The sequence below is a fragment of the Salvelinus fontinalis genome, chromosome 1 (assembly GCF_029448725.1).
Source record: "Salvelinus fontinalis isolate EN_2023a chromosome 1, ASM2944872v1, whole genome shotgun sequence".
Taxonomy (NCBI): domain Eukaryota; kingdom Metazoa; phylum Chordata; class Actinopteri; order Salmoniformes; family Salmonidae; genus Salvelinus; species Salvelinus fontinalis.
Genome location: NC_074665.1, coordinates 5,414,411 through 5,437,879, shown reverse-complemented (window position 1 = coordinate 5,437,879; position 23,469 = coordinate 5,414,411). Strand labels below are relative to the sequence as shown.

Below are 23,469 nucleotides of genomic sequence, written 5' to 3'. Positions count from 1 at the left end.
GGGTATATTACATGTTTAGTGTGGAGGAGGAGGATATCACTGTGGGGTATATTACATGTTTAGTGTGGAGGAGGATATCACTGTGGGGTATATTACATGTTTAGTGAGGAGGAGGATATCACTGTGGGGTATATTACATGTTTAGTGAGGAGGAGGATATCACTGTGGGGTATATTACATGTTTAGTGAGGAGGAGGAGGATATCACTGTGGGGTATATTACATGTTTAGTGAGGAGGATATCACTGTGGGGTATATTACATGTTTAGTGTGGAGGAGGATATCACTGTGGGGTATATTACATGTTTAGTGAGGAGGAGGATATCACTGTGGGGTATATTACATGTTTAGTGAGGAGGAGGAGGATATCACTGTGGGGTATATTACATGTTTAGTGTGGAGGAGGATATCACTGTGGGGTATATTACATGTTTAGTGTGGAGGAGGATATCACTGTGGGGTATATTACATGTTTAGTGTGGAGGAGGATATCACTGTGGGGTATATTACATGTTTAGTGTGGAGGAGGATATCACTGTGGGGTATATTACATGTTTAGTGTGGAGGATATCACTGTGGGGTATATTACATGTTTAGTGTGGAGGAGGATATCACTGTGGGGTATACTACATGTTTAGTGTGGAGGATATCACTGTGGGGTATATTACATGTTTAGTGTGGAGGAGGATATCACTGTGGGGTATATTACATGTTTAGTGTGGAGGATATCACTGTGGGGTATATTACATGTTTAGTGAGGAGGAGGATATCACTGTGGGGTATATTACATGTTTAGTGAGGAGGAGGATATCACTGTGGGGTATATTACATGTTTAGTGTGGAGGATATCACTGTGGGGTATATTACATGTTTAGTGTGGAGGAGGATATCACTGTGGGGTATATTACATGTTTAGTGTGGAGGATATCACTGTGGGGTATATTACATGTTTAGTGTGGAGGAGGATATCACTGTGGGGTACATTACATGTTTAGTGAGGAGGAGGATATCACTGTGGGGTATATTACATGTTTAGTGAGGAGGAGGATATCACTGTGGGGTATATTACATGTTTAGTGTGGAGGAGGATATCACTGTGGGGTACATTACATGTTTAGTGTGGAGGAGGATATCACTGTGGGGTACATTACATGTTTAGTGAGGAGGTAGAGGATATCACTGTGGGGTATATTACATGTTTAGTGTGGAGGAGGATATCACTGTGGGGTATATTACATGTTTAGTGAGGAGGAGGATATCACTGTGGGGTATATTACATGTTTAGTGAGGAGGAGGAGGATATCACTGTGGGGTACATTACATGTTTAGTGAGGAGGAGGATATCACTGTGGGGTATATTACATGTTTAGTGAGGAGGATATCACTGTGGGGTATATTACATGTTTAGTGAGGAGGAGGAGGATATCACTGTGGGGTACATTACATGTTTAGTGAGGAGGAGGATATCACTGTGGGGTATATTACATGTTTAGTGAGGAGGATATCACTGTGGGGTATATTACATGTTTAGTGTGGAGGAGGATATCACTGGGGGGTATATTACATGTTTAGTGTGGAGGATATCACTGTGGGGTATATTACATGTTTAGTGAGGAGGATATCACTGTGGTACATTACATGTTTAGTGTGGAGGATATCACTGTGGGGTACATTACATGTTTAGTGTGGAGGAGGATATCACTGTGGGGTATATTACATGTTTAGTGTGGAGGAGGATATCACTGTGGGGTACATTACATGTTTAGTGTGGAGGAGGATATCACTGTGGGGTATATTACATGTTTAGTGTGGAGGAGGATATCACTGTGGGGTACATTACATGTTTAGTGTGGAGGAGGATATCACTGTGGGGTATATTACATGTTTAGTGTGGAGGAGGATATCACTGTGGGGTATATTACATGTTTAGTGTGGAGGAGGATATCACTGTGGGGTATATTACATGTTTAGTGAGGAGGAGGATATCACTGTGGGGTATATTACATGTTTAGTGAGGAGGAGGATATCACTGTGGGGTACATTACATGTTTAGTGAGGAGGATATCACTGTGGGGTATATTACATGTTTAGTGTGGAGGAGGATATCACTGTGGGGTATATTACATGTTTAGTGAGGAGGATATCACTGTGGGGTATATTACATGTTTAGTGTGGAGGATATCACTGTGGGGTATATTACATGTTTAGTGTGGAGGAGGATATCACTGGGGGGTACATTACATGTTTAGTGAGGAGGAGGATATCACTGTGGGGTATATTACATGTTTAGTGAGGAGGAGGATATCACTGTGGGGTATATTACATGTTTAGTGAGGAGGAGGATATCACTGTGGGGTATATTACATGTTTAGTGTGGAGGAGGATATCACTGTGGGGTACATTACATGTTTAGTGAGGAGGAGGATATCACTGTGGGGTATATTACATGTTTAGTGTGGAGGAGGAGGATATCACTGTGGGGTATATTACATGTTTAGTGAGGAGGAGGATATCACTGTGGGGTATATTACATGTTTAGTGAGGAGGAGGATATCACTGTGGGGTATATTACATGTTTAGTGTGGAGGAGGAGGATATCACTGTGGGGTATATTACATGTTTAGTGAGGAGGAGGATATCACTGTGGGGTATATTACATGTTTAGTGAGGAGGAGGATATCACTGTGGGGTATATTACATGTTTAGTGTGGAGGAGGATATCACTGTGGGGTACATTACATGTTTAGTGTGGAGGAGGATATCACTGTGGGGTATATTACATGTTTAGTGTGGAGGAGGATATCACTGTGGGGTATATTACATGTTTAGTGTGGAGGATATCACTGTGGGGTATATTACATCCTTGTGGAGGAGGAGGATATCACTGTGGGGTATATTACATGTTTAGTGTGGAGGAGGATATCACTGTGGGGTATATTACATGTTTAGTGAGGAGGATATCACTGTGGGGTATATTACATGTTTAGTGAGGAGGAGGATATCACTGTGGGGTATATTACATGTTTAGTGAGGAGGAGGAGGATATCACTGTGGGGTATATTACATGTTTAGTGTGGAGGAGGAGGATATCACTGTGGGGTATATTACATGTTTAGTGAGGAGGAGGAGGATATCACTGTGGGGTATATTACATGTTTAGTGAGGAGGAGGAGGATATCACTGTGGGGTATATTACATGTTTAGTGAGGAGGAGGATATCACTGTGGGGTATATTACATGTTTAGTGTGGAGGAGGATATCACTGGGGGGTACATTACATGTTTAGTGAGGAGGAGGATATCACTGTGGGGTATATTACATGTTTAGTGAGGAGGAGGATATCACTGTGGGGTATATTACATGTTTAGTGTGGAGGAGGATATCACTGTGGGGTATATTACATGTTTAGTGTGGAGGATATCACTGTGGGGTATATTACATGTTTAGTGAGGAGGATATCACTGTGGGGTATATTACATGTTTAGTGAGGAGGAGGATATCACTGTGGGGTATATTACATGTTTAGTGTGGAGGAGGATATCACTGTGGGGTATATTACATGTTTAGTGTGGAGGATATCACTGTGGGGTATATTACATGTTTAGTGTGGAGGATATCACTGTGGGGTATATTACATGTTTAGTGAGGAGGATATCACTGTGGGGTATATTACATGTTTAGTGTGGAGGAGGATATCACTGTGGGGTACATTACATGTTTAGTGAGGAGGATATCACTGTGGGGTATATTACATGTTTAGTGTGGAGGAGGATATCACTGTGGGGTACATTACATGTTTAGTGTGGAGGAGGATATCACTGTGGGGTATATTACATGTTTAGTGAGGAGGAGGATATCACTGTGGGGTATATTACATGTTTAGTGTGGAGGAGGATATCACTGTGGGGTATATTACATGTTTAGTGTGGAGGAGGAGGATATCACTGTGGGGTATATTACATGTTTAGTGAGGAGGAGGATATCACTGTGGGGTATATTACATGTTTAGTGAGGAGGAGGATATCACTGTGGGGTATATTACATGTTTAGTGAGGAGGAGGATATCACTGTGGGGTACATTACATGTTTAGTGTGGAGGAGGATATCACTGTGGGGTATATTACATGTTTAGTGTGGAGGAGGATATCACTGTGGGGTACATTACATGTTTAGTGTGGAGGAGGATATCACTGTGGGGTACATTACATGTTTAGTGTGGAGGAGGATATCACTGTGGGGTATATTACATCAGTGTGGAGGATATCACTGTGGGGTATATTACATGTTTAGTGAGGAGGAGGATATCACTGTGGGGTATATTACATGTTTAGTGTGGAGGAGGATATCACTGTGGGGTATATTACATGTTTAGTGAGGAGGAGGATATCACTGTGGGGTACATTACATGTTTAGTGAGGAGGAGGAGGATATCACTGGGGGGTATATTACATGTTTAGTGAGGAGGAGGATATCACTGTGGGGTATATTACATGTTTAGTGTGGAGGAGGATATCACTGGGGGGTATATTACATGTTTAGTGAGGAGGATATCACTGGGGGGTATATTACATGTTTAGTGAGGAGGATATCACTGTGGGGTATATTACATGTTTAGTGAGGAGGAGGATATCACTGTGGGGTATATTACATGTTTAGTGTGGAGGAGGATATCACTGTGGGGTACATTACATGTTTAGTGTGGAGGAGGAGGATATCACTGTGGGGTATATTACATGTTTAGTGTGGAGGAGGATATCACTGTGGGGTATATTACATGTTTAGTGTGGAGGAGGATATCACTGTGGGGTATATTACATGTTTAGTGTGGAGGAGGATATCACTGTGGGGTATATTACATGTTTAGTGTGGAGGAGGATATCACTGTGGGGTATATTACATGTTTAGTGTGGAGGAGGATATCACTGTGGGGTATATTACATGTTTAGTGTGGAGGAGGATATCACTGTGGGGTATATTACATGTTTAGTGAGGAGGAGGATATCACTGTGGGGTATATTACATGTTTAGTGAGGAGGAGGATATCACTGTGGGGTATATTACATGTTTAGTGAGGAGGAGGATATCACTGTGGGGTATATTACATGTTTAGTGAGGAGGAGGATATCACTGTGGGGTACATTACATGTTTAGTGAGGAGGATATCACTGTGGGGTATATTACATGTTTAGTGTGGAGGAGGATATCACTGTGGGGTATATTACATGTTTAGTGTGGAGGATATCACTGTGGGGTATATTACATGTTTAGTGTGGAGGAGGATATCACTGTGGGGTATATTACATGTTTAGTGAGGAGGAGGAGGATATCACTGTGGGGTATATTACATGTTTAGTGAGGAGGAGGAGGATATCACTGTGGGGTATATTACATGTTTAGTGAGGAGGATATCACTGTGGGGTATATTACATGTTTAGTGTGGAGGAGGATATCACTGTGGGGTATATTACATGTTTAGTGAGGAGGAGGAGGATATCACTGTGGGGTATATTACATGTTTAGTGAGGAGGATATCACTGTGGGGTATATTACATGTTTAGTGTGGAGGAGGATATCACTGTGGGGTATATTACATGTTTAGTGAGGAGGAGGAGGATATCACTGTGGGGTATATTACATGTTTAGTGAGGAGGAGGAGGATATCACTGTGGGGTATATTACATGTTTAGTGAGGAGGATATCACTGTGGGGTATATTACATGTTTAGTGAGGAGGAGGAGGATATCACTGTGGGGTATATTACATGTTTAGTGTGGAGGAGGATATCACTGTGGGGTATATTACATGTTTAGTGAGGAGGAGGAGGATATCACTGTGGGGTATATTACATGTTTAGTGAGGAGGAGGATATCACTGTGGGGTATATTACATGTTTAGTGTGGAGGAGGATATCACTGTGGGGTATATTACATGTTTAGTGAGGAGGAGGAGGATATCACTGTGGGGTATATTACATGTTTAGTGTGGAGGAGGAGGATATCACTGTGGGGTATATTACATGTTTAGTGAGGAGGAGGAGGATATCACTGTGGGGTATATTACATGTTTAGTGAGGAGGAGGATATCACTGTGGGGTATATTACATGTTTAGTGAGGAGGAGGATATCACTGTGGGGTATATTACATGTTTAGTGAGGAGGAGGATATCACTGTGGGGTATATTACATGTTTAGTGTGGAGGAGGAGGATATCACTGTGGGGTATATTACATGTTTAGTGTGGAGGAGGATATCACTGTGGGGTATATTACATGTTTAGTGTGGAGGATATCACTGTGGGGTATATTACATGTTTAGTGAGGAGGAGGATATCACTGTGGGGTATATTACATGTTTAGTGAGGAGGAGGAGGATATCACTGTGGGGTATATTACATGTTTAGTGTGGAGGAGGATATCACTGTGGGGTATATTACATGTTTAGTGTGGAGGAGGAGGATATCACTGTGGGGTATATTACATGTTTAGTGAGGAGGATATCACTGTGGGGTATATTACATGTTTAGTGAGGAGGAGGATATCACTGTGGGGTATATTACATGTTTAGTGTGGAGGAGGAGGATATCACTGTGGGGTATATTACATGTTTAGTGTGGAGGAGGAGGATATCACTGTGGGGTATATTACATGTTTAGTGTGGAGGAGGAGGATATCACTGTGGGGTATATTACATGTTTAGTGAGGAGGAGGATATCACTGTGGGGTATATTACATGTTTAGTGAGGAGGAGGATATCACTGTGGGGTATATTACATGTTTAGTGAGGAGGATATCACTGTGGGGTATATTACATGTTTAGTGAGGAGGAGGATATCACTGTGGGGTATATTACATGTTTAGTGAGGAGGATATCACTGTGGGGTATATTACATGTTTAGTGAGGAGGAGGATATCACTGTGGGGTATATTACATGTTTAGTGTGGAGGAGGATATCACTGTGGGGTATATTACATGTTTAGTGAGGAGGAGGAGGATATCACTGTGGGGTATATTACATGTTTAGTGAGGAGGATATCACTGTGGGGTATATTACATGTTTAGTGAGGAGGAGGAGGATATCACTGTGGGGTATATTACATGTTTAGTGAGGAGGAGGATATCACTGTGGGGTATATTACATGTTTAGTGTGGAGGAGGATATCACTGTGGGGTATATTACATGTTTAGTGTGGAGGAGGATATCACTGTGGGGTATATTACATGTTTAGTGAGGAGGAGGAGGATATCACTGTGGGGTATATTACATGTTTAGTGTGGAGGAGGATATCACTGTGGGGTATATTACATGTTTAGTGTGGAGGAGGAGGATATCACTGTGGGGTATATTACATGTTTAGTGAGGAGGAGGATATCACTGTGGGGTATATTACATGTTTAGTGAGGAGGAGGATATCACTGTGGGGTATATTACATGTTTAGTGTGGAGGAGGATATCACTGTGGGGTATATTACATGTTTAGTGAGGAGGATATCACTGTGGGGTATATTACATGTTTAGTGAGGAGGAGGATATCACTGTGGGGTATATTACATGTTTAGTGAGGAGGATATCACTGTGGGGTATATTACATGTTTAGTGAGGAGGATATCACTGTGGGGTATATTACATGTTTAGTGAGGAGGAGGATATCACTGTGGGGTATATTACATGTTTAGTGAGGAGGAGGAGGATATCACTGTGGGGTATATTACATGTTTAGTGAGGAGGAGGATATCACTGTGGGGTATATTACATGTTTAGTGAGGAGGAGGAGGATATCACTGTGGGGTATATTACATGTTTAGTGAGGAGGAGGATATCACTGTGGGGTATATTACATGTTTAGTGAGGAGGAGGATATCACTGTGGGGTATATTACATGTTTAGTGAGGAGGAGGAGGATATCACTGTGGGGTATATTACATGTTTAGTGAGGAGGATATCACTGTGGGGTATATTACATGTTTAGTGTGGAGGAGGAGGATATCACTGTGGGGTATATTACATGTTTAGTGAGGAGGAGGATATCACTGTGGGGTATATTACATGTTTAGTGAGGAGGAGGATATCACTGTGGGGTATATTACATGTTTAGTGAGGAGGAGGAGGATATCACTGTGGGGTATATTACATGTTTAGTGAGGAGGATATCACTGTGGGGTATATTACATGTTTAGTGAGGAGGAGGAGGATATCACTGTGGGGTATATTACATGTTTAGTGAGGAGGAGGATATCACTGTGGGGTATATTACATGTTTAGTGTGGAGGAGGATATCACTGTGGGGTATATTACATGTTTAGTGAGGAGGAGGAGGATATCACTGTGGGGTATATTACATGTTTAGTGAGGAGGAGGAGGATATCACTGTGGGGTATATTACATGTTTAGTGAGGAGGAGGAGGATATCACTGTGGGGTACATTACATGTTTAGTGTGGAGGAGGAGGATATCACTGTGGGGTATATTACATGTTTAGTGAGGAGGATATCACTGTGGGGTATATTACATGTTTAGTGTGGAGGAGGAGGATATCACTGTGGGGTATATTACATGTTTAGTGTGGAGGAGGAGGATATCACTGTGGGGTATATTACATGTTTAGTGTGGAGGAGGATATCACTGTGGGGTACATTACATGTTTAGTGTGGAGGAGGATATCACTGTGGGGTATATTACATGTTTAGTGAGGAGGAGGAGGATATCACTGTGGGGTACATTACATGTTTAGTGTGGAGGAGGAGGATATCACTGTGGGGTATATTACATGTTTAGTGAGGAGGATATCACTGTGGGGTATATTACATGTTTAGTGAGGAGGAGGAGGATATCACTGTGGGGTATATTACATGTTTAGTGAGGAGGAGGAGGATATCACTGTGGGGTATATTACATGTTTAGTGAGGAGGAGGATATCACTGGGGGGTATATTACATGTTTAGTGAGGAGGAGGATATCACTGTGGGGTATATTACATGTTTAGTGAGGAGGAGGAGGATATCACTGTGGGGTATATTACATGTTTAGTGTGGAGGAGGAGGATATCACTGTGGGGTATATTACATGTTTAGTGTGGAGGAGGATATCACTGTGGGGTATATTACATGTTTAGTGTGGAGGAGGAGGATATCACTGTGGGGTATATTACATGTTTAGTGTGGAGGAGGATATCACTGTGGGGTATATTACATGTTTAGTGAGGAGGATATCACTGTGGGGTATATTACATGTTTAGTGAGGAGGAGGAGGATATCACTGTGGGGTATATTACATGTTTAGTGAGGAGGAGGAGGATATCACTGTGGGGTATATTACATGTTTAGTGAGGAGGAGGAGGATATCACTGTGGGGTATATTACATGTTTAGTGAGGAGGAGGAGGATATCACTGTGGGGTATATTACATGTTTAGTGAGGAGGAGGATATCACTGTGGGGTATATTACATGTTTAGTGAGGAGGAGGATATCACTGTGGGGTATATTACATGTTTAGTGTGGAGGAGGATATCACTGTGGGGTATATTACATGTTTAGTTTAGTGTGGAGGAGGATATCACTGTGGGGTATATTACATGTTTAGTGAGGAGGAGGAGGATATCACTGTGGGGTATATTACATGTTTAGTGAGGAGGAGGAGGATATCACTGTGGGGTATATTACATGTTTAGTGTGGAGGAGGATATCACTGTGGGGTATATTACATGTTTAGTGTGGAGGATATCACTGTGGGGTATATTACATGTTTAGTGAGGAGGAGGATATCACTGTGGGGTATATTACATGTTTAGTGAGGAGGATATCACTGTGGGGTATATTACATGTTTAGTGTGGAGGAGGATATCACTGTGGGGTATATTACATGTTTAGTGAGGAGGAGGAGGATATCACTGTGGGGTATATTACATGTTTAGTGAGGAGGAGGAGGATATCACTGTGGGGTATATTACATGTTTAGTGTGGAGGATATCACTGTGGGGTATATTACATGTTTAGTGAGGAGGAGGAGGATATCACTGTGGGGTATATTACATGTTTAGTGTGGAGGATATCACTGTGGGGTATATTACATGTTTAGTGAGGAGGAGGAGGATATCACTGTGGGGTATATTACATGTTTAGTGAGGAGGATATCACTGTGGGGTATATTACATGTTTAGTGAGGAGGAGGATATCACTGTGGGGTATATTACATGTTTAGTGAGGAGGAGGAGGATATCACTGTGGGGTATATTACATGTTTAGTGAGGAGGAGGATATCACTGTGGGGTATATTACATGTTTAGTGAGGAGGAGGAGGATATCACTGTGGGGTATATTACATGTTTAGTGTGGAGGAGGATATCACTGTGGGGTATATTACATGTTTAGTGAGGAGGAGGAGGATATCACTGTGGGGTATATTACATGTTTAGTGAGGAGGAGGATATCACTGTGGGGTATATTACATGTTTAGTGAGGAGGAGGATATCACTGTGGGGTATATTACATGTTTAGTGAGGAGGAGGATATCACTGTGGGGTATATTACATGTTTAGTGTGGAGGAGGATATCACTGTGGGGTATATTACATGTTTAGTGAGGAGGAGGAGGATATCACTGTGGGGTATATTACATGTTTAGTGAGGAGGAGGAGGATATCACTGTGGGGTATATTACATGTTTAGTGAGGAGGATATCACTGTGGGGTATATTACATGTTTAGTGTGGAGGAGGATATCACTGTGGGGTATATTACATGTTTAGTGTGGAGGAGGAGGATATCACTGTGGGGTATATTACATGTTTAGTGAGGAGGAGGATATCACTGTGGGGTATATTACATGTTTAGTGAGGAGGAGGAGGATATCACTGTGGGGTATATTACATGTTTAGTGTGGAGGAGGATATCACTGTGGGGTATATTACATGTTTAGTGAGGAGGAGGAGGATATCACTGTGGGGTATATTACATGTTTAGTGAGGAGGAGGATATCACTGTGGGGTATATTACATGTTTAGTGTGGAGGAGGATATCACTGTGGGGTATATTACATGTTTAGTGTGGAGGAGGATATCACTGTGGGGTATATTACATGTTTAGTGTGGAGGAGGAGGATATCACTGTGGGGTATATTACATGTTTAGTGAGGAGGAGGAGGATATCACTGTGGGGTACATTACATCAGTGTGGAGGAGGATATCACTGTGGGGTATATTACATGTTTAGTGAGGAGGAGGAGGATATCACTGTGGGGTATATTACATGTTTAGTGAGGAGGAGGAGGATATCACTGTGGGGTATATTACATGTTTAGTGAGGAGGATATCACTGTGGGGTATATTACATGTTTAGTGAGGAGGAGGAGGATATCACTGTGGGGTACATTACATCAGTGTGGAGGAGGATATCACTGTGGGGTATATTACATGTTTAGTGAGGAGGAGGATATCACTGTGGGGTATATTACATGTTTAGTGAGGAGGAGGATATCACTGTGGGGTATATTACATGTTTAGTGAGGAGGAGGATATCACTGTGGGGTATATTACATGTTTAGTGAGGAGGAGGATATCACTGTGGGGTATATTACATGTTTAGTGAGGAGGAGGATATCACTGTGGGGTATATTACATGTTTAGTGAGGAGGAGGAGGATATCACTGTGGGGTATATTACATGTTTAGTGTGGAGGAGGATATCACTGTGGGGTATATTACATGTTTAGTGAGGAGGAGGAGGATATCACTGTGGGGTATATTACATGTTTAGTGTGGAGGAGGATATCACTGTGGGGTATATTACATGTTTAGTGAGGAGGAGGATATCACTGTGGGGTATATTACATGTTTAGTGTGGAGGAGGATATCACTGTGGGGTATATTACATGTTTAGTGAGGAGGAGGAGGATATCACTGTGGGGTATATTACATGTTTAGTGAGGAGGAGGATATCACTGTGGGGTATATTACATGTTTAGTGAGGAGGAGGAGGACATCACTGTGGGGTATATTACATGTTTAGTTTAGTGAGGAGGAGGATATCACTGTGGGGTATATTACATGTTTAGTTTAGTGAGGAGGAGGATATCACTGTGGGGTATATTACATGTTTAGTGAGGAGGAGGATATCACTGTGGGGTATATTACATGTTTAGTGAGGAGGAGGAGGATATCACTGTGGGGTATATTACATGTTTAGTTTAGTGAGGAGGAGGATATCACTGTGGGGTATATTACATGTTTAGTGAGGAGGAGGATATCACTGTGGGGTATATTACATGTTTAGTGAGGAGGAGGAGGATATCACTGTGGGGTATATTACATGTTTAGTGTGGAGGAGGAGGATATCACTGTGGGGTATATTACATGTTTAGTGAGGAGGAGGAGGATATCACTGTGGGGTATATTACATGTTTAGTGTGGAGGAGGATATCACTGTGGGGTATATTACATGTTTAGTGAGGAGGAGGAGGATATCACTGTGGGGTATATTACATGTTTAGTGAGGAGGAGGATATCACTGTGGGGTATATTACATGTTTAGTGTGGAGGAGGAGGATATCACTGTGGGGTATATTACATGTTTAGTGAGGAGGAGGATATCACTGTGGGGTATATTACATGTTTAGTGAGGAGGAGGAGGATATCACTGTGGGGTATATTACATGTTTAGTGAGGAGGAGGATATCACTGTGGGGTATATTACATGTTTAGTGTGGAGGAGGAGGATATCACTGTGGGGTATATTACATGTTTAGTGAGGAGGAGGATATCACTGTGGGGTATATTACATGTTTAGTGAGGAGGAGGAGGATATCACTGTGGGGTATATTACATGTTTAGTGAGGAGGAGGAGGATATCACTGTGGGGTATATTACATGTTTAGTGAGGAGGAGGAGGATATCACTGTGGGGTATATTACATGTTTAGTGAGGAGGAGGAGGATATCACTGTGGGGTATATTACATGTTTAGTGTGGAGGAGGATATCACTGTGGGGTATATTACATGTTTAGTGAGGAGGAGGAGGATATCACTGTGGGGTATATTACATGTTTAGTGTGGAGGAGGATATCACTGTGGGGTATATTACATGTTTAGTGTGGAGGAGGATATCACTGTGGGGTATATTACATGTTTAGTGAGGAGGAGGAGGATATCACTGTGGGGTATATTACATGTTTAGTGTGGAGGAGGATATCACTGTGGGGTATATTACATGTTTAGTGAGGAGGAGGATATCACTGTGGGGTATATTACATGTTTAGTGAGGAGGAGGAGGATATCACTGTGGGGTATATTACATGTTTAGTGAGGAGGAGGATATCACTGTGGGGTATATTACATGTTTAGTGAGGAGGAGGAGGATATCACTGTGGGGTATATTACATGTTTAGTGAGGAGGAGGATATCACTGTGGGGTATATTACATGTTTAGTGAGGAGGAGGATATCACTGTGGGGTATATTACATGTTTAGTGAGGAGGAGGAGGATATCACTGTGGGGTATATTACATGTTTAGTGAGGAGGAGGATATCACTGTGGGGTATATTACATGTTTAGTGAGGAGGAGGAGGATATCACTGTGGGGTATATTACATGTTTAGTGTGGAGGAGGATATCACTGTGGGGTATATTACATGTTTAGTGAGGAGGAGGAGGATATCACTGTGGGGTATATTACATGTTTAGTGAGGAGGAGGAGGATATCACTGTGGGGTATATTACATGTTTAGTGTGGAGGAGGAGGATATCACTGTGGGGTATATTACATGTTTAGTGAGGAGGAGGATATCACTGTGGGGTATATTACATGTTTAGTGAGGAGGAGGAGGATATCACTGTGGGGTATATTACATGTTTAGTGAGGAGGAGGAGGATATCACTGTGGGGTATATTACATGTTTAGTGTGGAGGAGGAGGATATCACTGTGGGGTATATTACATGTTTAGTGAGGAGGAGGAGGATATCACTGTGGGGTATATTACATGTTTAGTGTGGAGGAGGATATCACTGTGGGGTATATTACATGTTTAGTGAGGAGGAGGAGGATATCACTGTGGGGTATATTACATGTTTAGTGTGGAGGAGGAGGATATCACTGTGGGGTATATTACATGTTTAGTGTGGAGGAGGATATCACTGTGGGGTATATTACATGTTTAGTGAGGAGGAGGAGGATATCACTGTGGGGTATATTACATGTTTAGTGAGGAGGAGGAGGATATCACTGGGGGGTATATTACATGTTTAGTGTGGAGGAGGATATCACTGTGGGGTATATTACATGTTTAGTGAGGAGGAGGATATCACTGTGGGGTATATTACATGTTTAGTGAGGAGGAGGATATCACTGTGGGGTATATTACATGTTTAGTGAGGAGGAGGAGGATATCACTGTGGGGTATATTACATGTTTAGTGAGGAGGAGGAGGATATCACTGTGGGGTATATTACATGTTTAGTGTGGAGGAGGATATCACTGTGGGGTATATTACATGTTTAGTGAGGAGGATATCACTGTGGGGTATATTACATGTTTAGTGAGGAGGATATCACTGTGGGGTATATTACATGTTTAGTGTGGAGGAGGATATCACTGTGGGGTATATTACATGTTTAGTGTGGAGGAGGATATCACTGTGGGGTATATTACATGTTTAGTGTGGAGGATATCACTGTGGGGTATATTACATGTTTAGTGTGGAGGAGGATATCACTGTGGGGTATATTACATGTTTAGTGAGGAGGAGGATATCACTGTGGGGTATATTACATGTTTAGTGAGGAGGAGGAGGATATCACTGTGGGGTATATTACATGTTTAGTGTGGAGGAGGATATCACTGTGGGGTATATTACATGTTTAGTGTGGAGGAGGATATCACTGTGGGGTATATTACATGTTTAGTGTGGAGGAGGATATCACTGTGGGGTATATTACATGTTTAGTGTGGAGGAGGAGGATATCACTGTGGGGTATATTACATGTTTAGTGTGGAGGAGGAGGATATCACTGTGGGGTATATTACATGTTTAGTGAGGAGGAGGATATCACTGTGGGGTATATTACATGTTTAGTGTGGAGGAGGATATCACTGTGGGGTACATTACATGTTTAGTGAGGAGGAGGATATCACTGTGGGGTATATTACATGTTTAGTGAGGAGGATATCACTGTGGGGTATATTACATGTTTAGTGTGGAGGAGGATATCACTGTGGGGTATATTACATGTTTAGTGTGGAGGAGGATATCACTGTGGGGTATATTACATGTTTAGTGAGGAGGAGGATATCACTGTGGGGTACATTACATGTTTAGTGTGGAGGAGGATATCACTGTGGGGTATATTACATGTTTAGTGAGGAGGAGGATATCACTGTGGGGTATATTACATGTTTAGTGAGGAGGATATCACTGGGGGGTATATTACATGTTTAGTGTGGAGGAGGATATCACTGTGGGGTATATTACATGTTTAGTGAGGAGGAGGATATCACTGTGGGGTATATTACATGTTTAGTGTGGAGGAGGATATCACTGTGGGGTATATTACATGTTTAGTGTGGAGGATATCACTGTGGGGTATATTACATGTTTAGTGTGGAGGAGGATATCACTGTGGGGTACATTACATGTTTAGTGTGGAGGAGGATATCACTGTGGGGTATATTACATGTTTAGTGAGGAGGAGGATATCACTGTGGGGTATATTACATGTTTAGTGAGGAGGAGGATATCACTGTGGGGTATATTACATGTTTAGTGAGGAGGAGGATATCACTGTGGGGTATATTACATGTTTAGTGAGGAGGAGGAGGATATCACTGTGGGGTATATTACATGTTTAGTTTAGTGAGGAGGATATCACTGTGGGGTATATTACATGTTTAGTGAGGAGGAGGATATCACTGTGGGGTACATTACATGTTTAGTTTAGTGTGGAGGATATCACTGTGGGGTATATTACATGTTTAGTGAGGAGGAGGATATCACTGTGGGGTATATTACATGTTTAGTGAGGAGGAGGATATCACTGTGGGGTATATTACATGTTTAGTGAGGAGGATATCACTGTGGGGTATATTACATGTTTAGTGAGGAGGAGGATATCACTGTGGGGTATATTACATGTTTAGTGAGGAGGATATCACTGTGGGGTATATTACATGTTTAGTGAGGAGGAGGATATCACTGTGGGGTATATTACATGTTTAGTGTGGAGGAGGATATCACTGTGGGGTACATTACATGTTTAGTGAGGAGGAGGATATCACTGTGGGGTACATTACGTGTTTAGTGAGGAGGATATCACTGTGGGGTATATTACATGTTTAGTGAGGAGGAGGATATCACTGTGGGGTATATTACATGTTTAGTTTAGTGAGGAGGAGGATATCACTGTGGGGTATATTACATGTTTAGTGTGGAGGAGGATATCACTGTGGGGTATATTACATGTTTAGTGTGGAGGATATCACTGTGGGGTATATTACATGTTTAGTGTGGAGGAGGATATCACTGTGGGGTATATTACATGTTTAGTGAGGAGGAGGAGGATATCACTGTGGGGTATATTACATGTTTAGTGAGGAGGAGGATATCACTGTGGGGTATATTACATGTTTAGTGTGGAGGAGGATATCACTGTGGGGTATATTACATGTTTAGTGTGGAGGAGGATATCACTGTGGGGTATATTACATGTTTAGTGAGGAGGAGGATATCACTGTGGGGTATATTACATGTTTAGTGTGGAGGAGGATATCACTGTGGGGTATATTACATGTTTAGTGAGGAGGAGGAGGATATCACTGTGGGGTATATTACATGTTTAGTGAGGAGGAGGATATCACTGTGGGGTATATTACATGTTTAGTGTGGAGGAGGATATCACTGTGGGGTATATTACATGTTTAGTGAGGAGGAGGATATCACTGTGGGGTATATTACATGTTTAGTGAGGAGGAGGAGGATATCACTGTGGGGTATATTACATGTTTAGTGTGGAGGAGGATATCACTGTGGGGTATATTACATGTTTAGTGAGGAGGAGGAGGATATCACTGTGGGGTATATTACATGTTTAGTGTGGAGGATATCACTGTGGGGTATATTACATGTTTAGTGAGGAGGAGGAGGATATCACTGTGGGGTATATTACATGTTTAGTGTGGAGGATATCACTGTGGGGTATATTACATGTTTAGTGTGGAGGAGGAGGATATCACTGTGGGGTATATTACATGTTTAGTGAGGAGGAGGATATCACTGTGGGGTATATTACATGTTTAGTGTGGAGGAGGATATCACTGGGGGGTATATTACATGTTTAGTGTGGAGGAGGATATCACTGTGGGGTATATTACATGTTTAGTGAGGAGGAGGATATCACTGTGGGGTATATTACATGTTTAGTGAGGAGGAGGAGGATATCACTGTGGGGTATATTACATGTTTAGTGTGGAGGAGGAGGATATCACTGGGGGGTATATTACATGTTTAGTGTGGAGGAGGATATCACTGGGGGGTATATTACATGTTTAGTGTGGAGGAGGATATCACTGTGGGGTATATTACATGTTTAGTGAGGAGGAGGAGGATATCACTGTGGGGTATATTACATGTTTAGTGTGGAGGAGGAGGATATCACTGGGGGGTATATTACATGTTTAGTGTGGAGGATATCACTGTGGGGTATATTACATGTTTAGTGAGGAGGAGGATATCACTGGGGGGTATATTACATGTTTAGTGTGGAGGAGGATATCACTGTGGGGTATATTACATGTTTAGTGTGGAGGATATCACTGTGGGGTATATTACATGTTTAGTGTGGAGGAGGATATCACTGTGGGGTATATTACATGTTTAGTGAGGAGGAGGAGGATATCACTGTGGGGTATATTACATGTTTAGTGAGGAGGATATCACTGTGGGGTATATTACATGTTTAGTGAGGAGGAGGAGGATATCACTGTGGGGTATATTACATGTTTAGTGAGGAGGAGGAGGATATCACTGTGGGGTATATTACATGTTTAGTGTGGAGGAGGAGGATATCACTGTGGGGTATATTACATGTTTAGTGAGGAGGAGGAGGATATCACTGTGGGGTACATTACATGTTTAGTGAGGAGGAGGAGGATATCACTGTGGGGTATATTACATGTTTAGTGAGGAGGAGGATATCACTGTGGGGTATATTACATGTTTAGTGTGGAGGAGGAGGATATCACTGTGGGGTATATTACATGTTTAGTGTGGAGGAGGAGGATATCACTGTGGGGTATATTACATGTTTAGTGAGGAGGAGGATATCACTGTGGGGTATATTACATGTTTAGTGAGGAGGAGGAGGATATCACTGGGGGGTATATTACATGTTTAGTGTGGAGGAGGAGGATATCACTGTGGGGTATATTACATGTTTAGTGAGGAGGAGGAGGATATCACTGTGGGGTATATTACATGTTTAGTGTGGAGGAGGATATCACTGGGGGGTATATTACATGTTTAGTGAGGAGGAGGATATCACTGTGGGGTATATTACATGTTTAGTGTGGAGGAGGATATCACTGGGGGGTATATTACATGTTTAGTGTGGAGGAGGAGGATATCACTGTGGGGTATATTACATGTTTAGTGTGGAGGAGGAGGATATCACTGTGGGGTATATTACATGTTTAGTGAGGAGGAGGATATCACTGTGGGGTATATTACATGTTTAGTGAGGAGGAGGATATCACTGTGGGGTATATTACATGTTTAGTGAGGAGGAGGAGGATATCACTGTGGGGTATATTACATGTTTAGTGAGGAGGAGGAGGATATCACTGTGGGGTATATTACATGTTTAGTGAGGAGGAGGATATCACTGTGGGGTATATTACATGTTTAGTGAGGAGGAGGATATCACTGTGGGGTATATTACATGTTTAGTGAGGAGGAGGAGGATATCACTGTGGGGTATATTACATGTTTAGTGAGGAGGAGGATATCACTGTGGGGTATATTACATGTTTAGTGAGGAGGAGGATATCACTGTGGGGTATATTACATGTTTAGTGTGGAGGAGGATATCACTGTGGGGTATATTACATGTTTAGTGTGGAGGAGGATATCACTGTGGGGTATATTACATGTTTAGTGAGGAGGAGGAGGATATCACTGTGGGGTATATTACATGTTTAGTGTGGAGGAGGATATCACTGGGGGGTATATTACATGTTTAGTGTGGAGGAGGATATCACTGTGGGGTACATTACATGTTTAGTGAGGAGGAGGAGGATATCACTGGGGGGTATATTACATGTTTAGTGAGGAGGAGGATATCACTGTGGGGTATATTACATGTTTAGTGAGGAGGAGGAGGATATCACTGTGGGGTATATTACATGTTTAGTGTGGAGGAGGAGGATATCACTGTGGGGTATATTACATGTTTAGTGAGGAGGAGGAGGATATCACTGTGGGGTATATTACATGTTTAGTGTGGAGGAGGATATCACTGTGGGGTATATTACATGTTTAGTGTGGAGGAGGAGGATATCACTGTGGGGTATATTACATGTTTAGTGTGGAGGAGGAGGATATCACTGTGGGGTATATTACATGTTTAGTGTGGAGGAGGATATCACTGTGGGGTATATTACATGTTTAGTGAGGAGGAGGATATCACTGTGGGGTATATTACATGTTTAGTGTGGAGGAGGAGGATATCACTGTGGGGTACATTACATGTTTAGTGAGGAGGAGGAGGATATCACTGTGGGGTACATTACATGTTTAGTGAGGAGGAGGAGGATATCACTGTGGGGTATATTACATGTTTAGTGTGGAGGAGGAGGATATCACTGTGGGGTATATTACATGTTTAGTGAGGAGGAGGAGGATATCACTGTGGGGTATATTACATGTTTAGTGTGGAGGAGGAGGATATCACTGTGGGGTATATTACATGTTTAGTGAGGAGGAGGAGGATATCACTGTGGGGTATATTACATGTTTAGTGTGGAGGAGGAGGATATCACTGTGGGGTATATTACATGTTTAGTGAGGAGGAGGAGGATATCACTGTGGGGTATATTACATGTTTAGTGTGGAGGAGGAGGATATCACTGTGGGGTATATTACATGTTTAGTGAGGAGGAGGATATCACTGTGGGGTATATTACATGTTTAGTGAGGAGGAGGATATCACTGTGGGGTATATTACATGTTTAGTGTGGAGGAGGATATCACTGTGGGGTATATTACATGTTTAGTGTGGAGGAGGAGGATATCACTGTGGGGTATATTACATGTTTAGTGTGGAGGAGGATATCACTGTGGGGTATATTACATGTTTAGTGTGGAGGAGGATATCACTGTGGGGTATATTACATGTTTAGTGAGGAGGAGGATATCACTGTGGGGTATATTACATGTTTAGTGAGGAGGAGGAGGATATCACTGTGGGGTATATTACATGTTTAGTGTGGAGGAGGATATCACTGTGGGGTATATTACATGTTTAGTGTGGAGGAGGATATCACTGTGGGGTATATTACATGTTTAGTGAGGAGGAGGATATCACTGTGGGGTATATTACATGTTTAGTGAGGAGGAGGATATCACTGTGGGGTATATTACATGTTTAGTGAGGAGGAGGAGGATATCACTGTGGGGTATATTACATGTTTAGTGAGGAGGAGGATATCACTGTGGGGTATATTACATGTTTAGTGAGGAGGAGGAGGATATCACTGTGGGGTATATTACATGTTTAGTGAGGAGGAGGAGGATATCACTGTGGGGTACATTACATGTTTAGTGAGGAGGAGGATATCACTGTGGGGTATATTACATGTTTAGTGAGGAGGAGGATATCACTGTGGGGTATATTACATGTTTAGTGTGGAGGAGGATATCACTGTGGGGTATATTACATGTTTAGTGTGGAGGAGGAGGATATCACTGTGGGGTATATTACATGTTTAGTGTGGAGGAGGATATCACTGTGGGGTATATTACATGTTTAGTGAGGAGGAGGATATCACTGTGGGGTATATTACATGTTTAGTGTGGAGGAGGAGGATATCACTGTGGGGTACATTACATGTTTAGTGAGGAGGAGGAGGATATCACTGTGGGGTACATTACATGTTTAGTGAGGAGGAGGAGGATATCACTGTGGGGTATATTACATGTTTAGTGTGGAGGAGGAGGATATCACTGTGGGGTATATTACATGTTTAGTGAGGAGGAGGAGGATATCACTGTGGGGTATATTACATGTTTAGTGTGGAGGAGGAGGATATCACTGTGGGGTATATTACATGTTTAGTGAGGAGGAGGAGGATATCACTGTGGGGTATATTACATGTTTAGTGAGGAGGAGGAGGATATCACTGTGGGGTATATTACATGTTTAGTGTGGAGGAGGAGGATATCACTGTGGGGTATATTACATGTTTAGTGTGGAGGAGGAGGATATCACTGTGGGGTATATTACATGTTTAGTCTGGAGGAGGAGGATATCACTGTGGGGTATATTACATGTTTAGTGTGGAGGAGGAGGATATCACTGTGGGGTATATTACATGTTTAGTGAGGAGGAGGATATCACTGTGGGGTATATTACATGTTTAGTGAGGAGGAGGAGGATATCACTGTGGGGTATATTACATGTTTAGTGTGGAGGAGGAGGATATCACTGTGGGGTACATGTTTCTTTAATCAAACAGTCAGCATCTCTCTGACCACACCTCACTAATTACTTACTGCATTTAAAAAATATATTTTTAGTCGTGCCGAACCAGTTTACAGTATTATTATGGTCCAAGTAAAACACTAGGGACTGGTTTCCTGGATACAGATTAAGACTAGACTAAAACGACCCATTGAAAGTGCTAATGACTTCATCTGTGTCCGGGAAACCCACCTGAGATGCTCCCCACGTGATCTTGTCACCGGAGACAGGTGACATGGTTGATGACTCTGACCAGGTGCTGAAGTGAGTAAGGGGTGTAGGAGTTACTCACGGTCTCACTCGCTTGTCGTCTCTTCTTACTGTGACGATTAAACCCCGTCTCCACCTTCTCTGACAGCTCCATCTTGTGCTTGTTCCTCTTGTAGGCTGATAGACTGAACTCTAGACAACACAGAACACATCTCATATACTGTAGAGGGAAGACAACACAGAACACATCTCATATACTGTAGAGGGAAGACAACACAGAACATCTCATAGACTGTAGAGGGAAGACAACACAGAACACATCTCATAGACTGTAGAGGGAAGACAACACAGAACACATCTCATAGACTGTAGAGGGAAGACAACACAGAACACATCTCATAGACTGTAGAGGGAAGACAACACAGAACACATCTCATATACTGTAGAGGGAAGACAACACAGAACACATCTCATATACTGTAGAGGGAAGACAACACAGAACATCTCATAGACTGTAGAGGGAAGACAACACAGAACACATCTCATAGACTGTAGAGGGAAGACAACACAGAACACATCTCATAGACTGTAGAGGGAAGACAACACAGAACATCTCATAGACTGTAGAGGGAAGACAACACAGAACACATCTCATATGCTGTAGAGGGAAGACAACACAGAACATCTCATATACTGTAGAGGGAAGACAACACAGAACATCTCATATACTGTAGAGGGAAGACAACACAGAACATCTCATATCATCTCATTTACGTCCCAGTCTGCCTTAACAGAACGACCCGTTACGTCCCAGTCTGCCGTAACAGAACGACCCCTTTACGTCCCAGTCTGCCGTAACAGAACGACCCGTTACGTCCCAGTCTGCCGTAACAGAACGACCCCTTTACGTCCCAGTCTGCCGTAACAGAACGACCCTTTACGTCCCAGTCTGCCGTAACAGAACGACCCTTTACGTCCCAGTCTGCCGTAACATAACGACCCGTTACGTCCCAGTCTGCCGTAACAGAACGACCCCTTTACGTCCCAGTCTGCCGTAACAGAACGACCCCGTTACGTCCCAGTCTGCCGTAACAGAACGACCCGTTACGTCCCAGTCTGCCGTAACAGAACGACCCCTTTACGTCCCAGTCTGCCGTAACAGAACGACCCCTTTACGTCCCAGTCTGCCGTAACAGAACGACCCTTTACGTCCCAGTCTGCCGTAACAGAACGACCCGTTACGTCCCAGTCTGCCGTAACAGAACGACCCTTTACGTCCCAGTCTGCCGTAACAGAACGACCCCTTTACGTCCCAGTCTGCAGTAACAGAACGACCCCGTTACGTCCCAGTCTGCCGTAACAGAACGACCCCTTTACGTCCCAGTCTGCCGTAACAGAACGACCCTTTACTAACAGAACGACCCGTTACGTCCCAGTCTGCCGTAACAGAACGACCCGTTACGTCCCAGTCTGCCGTAACAGAACGACCCTTTACTAACAGAACGACCCCTTTACGTCCCAGTCTGCCGTAACAGAACGACCCGTTAC

At 42.6% G+C, this 23,469-nt stretch overlaps 1 protein-coding gene across 3 annotated transcripts in view; it reads right to left on the bottom strand.

Moving 5' to 3' along the window:
* tasp1 (taspase, threonine aspartase, 1) overlaps positions 1-23,469 on the bottom strand; it is a 123,526-nt gene that overhangs the window by 72,266 nt on the left and 27,791 nt on the right. For all 3 annotated transcript variants that reach the window (XM_055941000.1, XM_055941083.1, XM_055941155.1), the window contains one exon: positions 22,004-22,113. In XM_055941000.1, coding sequence (XP_055796975.1) covers positions 22,004-22,113 — 110 coding nt within the window. The remainder of the gene's footprint in view (positions 1-22,003; positions 22,114-23,469) is intronic.